The sequence below is a fragment of the Notothenia rossii genome (assembly GCF_949606895.1).
Source record: "Notothenia rossii genome assembly, chromosome: 8".
In the NCBI taxonomy this organism is placed as follows: Eukaryota; Metazoa; Chordata; class Actinopteri; order Perciformes; family Nototheniidae; genus Notothenia; species Notothenia rossii.
In genome coordinates, this window is record NC_136906.1 from 40,137,909 (window position 1) to 40,145,469 (window position 7,561).

A 7,561-nucleotide genomic window follows, 5' to 3' on the forward strand; every position below is an offset into this window, starting at 1 on the left:
CAGGTAGCTGAACAACATTGGTAAAAAATGTATACATTATATATATATATATATATATATATATATATATATATATATATATATATATATATATATATATTTCTATTAATCATTTTCGGCCTTTCGGCATTCGGTTTTCGGCCAACTGTTTCCTATTTTCGGTATCGGTTTCGGCCAAGAATTTCCCATTCGGTGCACCCCTAGTTGATTGTGTATATATAGGATATACAGTACATATTTGATACATATTTGATACATATTTGTTTAATTGTATTTTTGTATTCGGGATTGTTGGAAACGTTATTTCGATCTCTCTTTCTGTACATACAAACTGAAAGATTGACATTAAAGTTGACTTTGACTTTGCGCACGCACGCGCGCACGCACGCACGCACGCACGCACGCACGCACGCACGCACGCACGCACGCACGCACGCACGCACGCACGCACGCACGCACGCACGCACGCACGCACACACACACACACACACACACACACACACACACACACACACACACACACACACACACACACACACACACACACACACACACACACACACACACACACACACACACACACACACACACACACACACACACACACACACACACACACACACACACACACACACACACACACACACACACACACACACACACACACACACACACAATAGTTACCGCAGCAACTAGCTCCGTGGGGCTGACGTACAGGACATCCAGCAGGGGCAGACGGTTGTTGGTTAACATGGTAATCCTGGAGGTCAGAGATAGAGTGGTGGAGCTTGTCACCTTTTTTTTTTAAAACATAACATCTGATTACAGTTTATCTCGATTGCTAACACACTAAAATTATACATAAAGCACAATTATTTTAACTGACACTCAAAGAGCAAAACATCAGCTCAAATCTCCAAAACTCTAAACACGTTTTCAGGATTTCACACAATTTGCAAATCAACATGGCACTTTTTGCAAACGACTGCACACGTTTCTCCACATAAGTCACATACATAACACTGATATTCAAAATGCCTCACACATGGACCAATGATCAAGAAACACGTTCCACCTAACCAAACACCTGATAGCATAATTGTTGGCTCATCAATCAGGATGTTAGCATTATAAAAAGACCACAGGTGAGTACTTTTTTACAGAAACAATGGAAGCCAACATGGAAGAAAGAGCAAGAGGAAGAGGAAGAGGAAGAGCTGGGCTGAGAGTGAGAGGAGGAGGAAGAGGTGGGGTGAGAGTGAGAGGAGGAAGAATGAGAGGTAGAGGTAGAGCTGGAGCGAGAGGACGTTCAGAGGGTTCAGCCTAATCTAAGCCGATTTACTGTTGCCTCTGTAATCCGGACACTTAGACTTGAAAACAGGTTAGTTACCAGTTTTTAGCTCTGCATAATTCATGATATATCAGTGCTTATATCTGTTGTGTGAAACGTATTTACTTCATTACTATAATTGAATTGTTGGCATGTTGCATACTATAACTGTACAAAAATCCTGCACAATTTACTGACTTAGTTTTATGCAACACAGACATTGACCAACCACTATATCTTTGTTGTTTATCTGAAGGACTGAGAAACAAAGAGGTGCAGGTGGAAGGCTAAGGATTTCCAATGAGGCACAGGAAGCAGCAGCTACAAACTGGGTTTTGGCAAACAATGCCATCACACTTAGAGAGATCCGAAGCAGAGTACCTATGTGCTGAGATGCATGTTGCACAATGTTATTTTTGACTAAAATGTGATTTTTTTTCAACAATTAATTTGTATTTCTTCATTTACTGTATTTGTGTAAATTCAAGCAATCTTTCTCTGCAGAAACCTCTATGTACAGAGCATAGCCCATAAAAGATGAAAGTGCTTTAGATTATGCTCAGCAGTGTGTAGTTGGGTGGTCAAACCATCTATCATTATGAATGAAGTGTGTTATATTTGGTGCAAAAGTTTGCGTTTGGTAAGTGTTTATGTAGTTTTGAGTGCAGTTCTTAATTTAGCAGGAGAAATGAGGTGTTTTGCACTTTGGGTGTGTGGTTTTGTGAATTGTGTTTAGTGTTCTGAGAAACTGAGCAATTAAAAAAAAAAAGTGTGTTAGCAATCGAGAAAAACTGTAAATGGTTCTTAATGGAGTTTTAGCCATTGAAAATCAGACAAAGGTTAACATTTAAAGCTGTGGAATTTGCCCTGGTGAGTTTGTAAAGAAGCAGATTTATGTTGGAATATGTTCTAGTCTAGACATAAAGTACCTGTTACAGAGTATCGAGTTTGTCACTTGATACTCTGTAATAGACTTTCTGTACATTTAGCTGAATATTAGTATTAGTATTAGCAGATGTGCTCACTCTTTCCCCTGGGTGGCATCAGCCACAGCGATGCTGCTGTTGTGGGCCGTCCAGGCCAGCTGGTCTCCGCTGGGGGAGAAGGTGACGCCATGCACCCAGCCTCCACAGTCCTTATGCTCCAGCAGCACTTCTCCAAACGGCATCTTGGCCCCCCAGGCAGTGGGCCCAGGCTTGTCCTCAATGTCCTTGATGTAGGTTGACAACACCCTGAGAAGTGTGCAGACTGTTATTGTCAGCTGGGGTCAAAGGCTGGGTTGCTTATAAAGTACTGTCAGACCTCCTGCTCAGGCAGATCTATTTATATTGTTTGATATCATTGAAATATTAATGGGGATTGTCCACAGTATTGAGTATGTAAGTCGCTTTGGATAAAAGCATCTAACAAGTGACATGTAATGTAATTAATGTCTTGGAAAAGCTGATAGTTAACGATATGCTGATTTTATACAATTCTGGAGCTTTCTTTTTCTGCTATGGTCTTAATTGAACCTAAAAAAGGGAAAATAATTTTAAAAAAGAAATGTCAAAGATATTATTAAATACTCTTGTAACAAAGGCTACCACTACCTGCCTGCTTCTGGAAGACGTCCGGTTGCAGGAAATTAAAATAGATAATATAAGATCAGCAAGTGGAAAGGACAAACACAGTCTGTTAGGAAGGCTCCCACAACTGCCGTAAACTAGGGCTGTCACACGATTAAAATGTTTAATCAGATTAATCACAGCTTAAAAATTAATTAATCATGATTAATCACCATTCGAACTATGTCCAAAATATGCCATTTCTCTCTGTATATTGTTGTGGGAATGGAAAGATAAATGAAAGAAGGCGGATATATCCATTTAACATACAGTATGTAGGCCCTATGTATGTTTATAACATTGTTCTGTGTGTCAAAATGAAAGACAGCCCACACACCTATCAATCATCAAACCGTGGGGTCTTATTTCATTACGTGTTGATTTCTATCAACACGGGGGGGTGAACGTTGTGATCAGCTGTTTTAGCGCAGTTTTCCAGTGAAGGGGGGAAGACTCCCTTCGCAGCCGGTTGGCATAGTTTTGGCACAATTCCGTTGTACTACAGATCGACGTTAACAACAGCCCTGTCTGTGCACACGGAGACGGACTCTTTCGTCCGGTGATCTAACCGCCTTCTGGAAAAGCTTCACAAGTACGTCGGTACGCAAATGTGCTTTGTGACACAAGTGACGGTACGCATTTCAGATTGTTGCCGCGCATACGTACCTGCGTACCAGTTATGTGCACCCCTGTACTACACATTGATGTATAATAAGAACGGTACTACAGCAAAAGTATTCTCCGTCGGGACTTCCTGCAACAACACCACGCCTTTATCTTGATTCTGATTGGCCAGAAGACATTATCAAAGATGTTCTATTGAGAAGACGATCACTACGTGACAAAAGTTTTCAAAACCGTTTCTGGTCTTTGGTATTTCCGGACAAGTGGCTACTGAAATCAATCTTACTAACTGCTGTCTGTGCAATTCTCGGCGCGAGTTGGCGGACTTTATTTTGCTTACTTTAACATAATTTCATGGTGGGGCTAAGCCATTTCTTGGTATGGGTGTAGCCTACCCCAGCCATACCCTGGCGCTGCCACTGGTGGTATGTATGGGGCGGGCCATTCTGCACATGCGTTAAATGCGTTAAATATTTTAACGCAATTAATTCAAAAAAATAATTACCCGCCGTTAACGCGATAATTTTGACAGCATTGCTGTAAACATAAAGCTCCTTATACTAAGATGAGTTAAATGCAGAGTGTAAATGTTACTGTGTGTTTTGTACTGTGTGAATGTGTGAAGATTTAAAGTTGGTCTGACATGCATCCTCAAATTCCAAACGGGATCAAAGAGTGCTTTTATTGTTATCTTTTTTATGTCATCGTTGCCTGAGCATATTTGGATTCGTTTTGAATGATTTATTTGAAATTGAGTGTTTACTGCTCTAGCTAGTTATTATTGTGGTAGTTCTTAAGGTATCTGATGGTATAACTAAGACTCCAGCATCAGAGCACTGGTGGGGGTGTCACCTGCAGTGGAAGTCTGCAGAGCCAGCAGCCAGCAGGATGTTGTTGGGGTGCCAGTCCAGACTCAGGACTGTGGAACGAATGGACTTCTTGATATGCTTACTCAGCCACCTGAAAGGGAAGGAGAATGATGACAACCTGTAAATTAAATTATTGGCAAACATCAAGGCAATACATGTATCAAGGAAGAGGTCAGAGATATATGAACAGTTGCTGTGTTTTTCTATTTGTTTCTGTAGGTTTCTGGATGTGACAGTACAGTAATTGTTTGACTTTTTTTATCCTTTTCTTAACTTATTTATATCACTTTTCATGAGATCAGAAACTACTGTGGTAAATCATCTTGATCCTCAAAATCAATATAATCTCAAGTCTCTGGAAGAGGTGGAGAAGTACTCAGATCTTGTACTTGAGTAAAAGTAGAAGTACCACAGTTTAGGAATACTACTGTAACAAGTAAAAGTCCTGCAATCGCAATATTACTCAAGTAATAGTAGAAAAGTATTCTCATCAAAATATAGTTAAAGTAGCGACAGTAAAAGTAGTCATTGTGCAGATTGGTCCATTTCAGAATAATATATATGATATGTTTTATAATGATTGATCATGAAAGTGTTCTCAAAGCTGGTAAAGGTGCAGATAGTTTGAATGACTTTGTATACTGCAGGGTAGCTTGTGGATTTACTCCAGGTGGAACTAAAGTCTGATTTAACACTTTAATTATATTGATTATATCATTCATCCAGATCTGTAAAGTAGCTAAAGGGATTAAATACATGCAGTGGAGTAAAAGTACACCATGTACCTCTGAACTGTAGTGGAGTAGAAGTACAGAGTAGCAACAAATTACTGTGGCTCAAAATTGTGCTTACAAGTATAGTAAATGTACTTAGTTACTTCCCACCTCTGGTCTCTGATCATGGTGAATTGGTCACGTGTTGCTCACCAGTCGTTCTCCTTCTCGAAGTAGCAGACGGAGATGAGGCGCGCTCCGCTGCCCAGGGCGAACTTGTTCTCCAGCGGGGACCACCTCACACAGGTGGCTGCGCGGTTGATGCGCACCAGCACCAGGGTGGGCTTCCACACGCCGTCCTTTAGGGTCCACACGTAGGCGTTGCGGTCAGAGGCACATGTCACAATGCGGTTGGATTCTGGGGCCCAGTCAATGCCTGTGGACATTATTCTGAAGCTCCATTCAAGTGCCAAAGCATACATTATGCAATGCTTTCTTTCTAATCATGAATTTAACTTAATGTCATTAACAGTTTTTATTATTCAGACACCCTAAAATCAAATGTGCTTCCTTAATTGTGGATATCAATACCAACATGTAGTCAAATAATGACATTTGAATTCAAGTTTCTCTTTTTGGCTGCCCAAACTCTCATGTTTTAAACTCTGAGGGAATGACCATGCTGTGTATCACGGTATAAACGAATAAAAGCACCAGAACCCTTCCAATGTTTTCTCTTGTAATATGAATTCATTATCATATTCCTCAGACTAGTTTTTCTTAAATATAACGGTGTGATGCCAATACATGTTCTAGCCTATTATATCAAATCATTATTCCCAAGTAAAAGAATAAACCTTCAGTCCCAAATTCTTATCACATTAAATAAAAAGACATTTGTATACATCTCGTATTATCTCTCTCAAATGAATGTTCATATCAATTCATATCCCATCAATCCTTGTGTGTTAAAACAGAAACATACAAGTCGTAGGAGAATGGCAAGGGGCAAATGTCCAGCTGCACCTTTACCCCCGGCCTCGTCACTGTTGGAGGAGGGATACAGTACCTGTGATCCGCCCACTGTGCTCAGTCAGCTCGTGGATCTTGGCCCATTCATTGCCTTTCTTTTCATAGATGTCCACCACATTGTTGTTAGGACTCACTGCAATCTCTGTAAATAAATATGTATGGCCAAATGTTAGGCTTTTGAAATGTGATGATACAAATACAAAAACACTGGGGTAGTAAATATGACATTGTTTTTATTTAAAGGTGGGGGTAAGTTTGAGAAACCGACTCGAAATACATGTTTTGTTATATTCCATGGAATGCTCTTAACATCCCGATAGCAATGAATATCTTAAGTGCTTTGACAAAAAATCCATTAAAAAATGTCATCAGTGGAAGCCGTAGTACTGTAAAAAGCACGACCAATCATCTGAGCCGGCCCGGCTAAAATAACTGGATGGCCTACCTGCCTGTCAGCCTTCCATCTGTGCACAAACTTATCTCGTGCCCTCTTTGGTCATGTGCGCGTTCGTGTGTGTTGGAGGAGGGGCTCTGTAAGGAAGTGGCAGATTTTTTCCGGCTGTGTATTTTCAAATTCTAGCGCACTCGAGCTGGTTTCTCCAAAATTACCTTAAAATTATCTTTAAGGAGAATGAATGTGCATTGTGATGACCCATATTCAGGGTGACAAAATTGACAAAACAGGGTTCATCTTATGTTAATACAGATATGCCATGTCATTTAGACATTCATTATTATTTTTGCAAAAGTGAAAATGTCACTTAAAGAATTTACATCCTCTGAGGAGCATGACAATGTCATGGTAATATGCCCAGTTACATTTTCAATCAATCGTTTCATTTATTTTTTATAAAACCTAATATGACATTTGTGTCAGGGCTCTTTAAATTCTGGACAGCATACGGCACCTTTAGAGGATTTAATACTTACAGAAGCAAATTTAAATTCACAGTTTTCATTTGTGATTATTCTTAAATACGCCTGAAAGGCAAAAGATTAATCCTCTGGGGAAAATGAAGTACTCAGCGATTTTGCATAGATAATGCACATTACATTTTGATTCTTAATGGGTACAGGCCTATAGCTTGTTCGGATAATTCCACCAGAGGAAAGTTCACGTCCAGAGAAATCCTCAGTATGGGGACCATGATCATCCATAACAGAGTTGCATGAGGTTTGGCAATGTCTTTCTGTTAGTTTCTCCACTTCAAAACCACAAACACACAGTGGCATAACAATGGACTCCAGTGAACACTATTACTGGCACTATAAAGCACGCACAAAAGCACTAGCACACAACCACACACTACAAAGATGTAAAATATTATTTTACCAACTATATGGAATTTATTGGTTACATATTACAAAGATTATGCACGGCTGCAG

The 7,561-nt window shown here is 39.9% G+C and overlaps 1 protein-coding gene across 1 annotated transcript in view; it reads right to left on the minus strand.

Annotated features, from left to right (window-relative positions):
- Positions 1-7,561, minus strand: part of LOC307016198 (actin-related protein 2/3 complex subunit 1A) — a gene marked incomplete at its 5' end in the record, with an annotated part of 61,005 nt that overhangs the window by 12,016 nt on the left and 41,428 nt on the right. Inside the window, 5 exons of the mRNA XM_079645241.1 lie at positions 685-760; positions 2,356-2,562; positions 4,414-4,521; positions 5,357-5,579; positions 6,213-6,317. Coding sequence (XP_079501367.1) covers positions 685-760; positions 2,356-2,562; positions 4,414-4,521; positions 5,357-5,579; positions 6,213-6,317 — 719 coding nt within the window. The remainder of the gene's footprint in view (positions 1-684; positions 761-2,355; positions 2,563-4,413; positions 4,522-5,356; positions 5,580-6,212; positions 6,318-7,561) is intronic.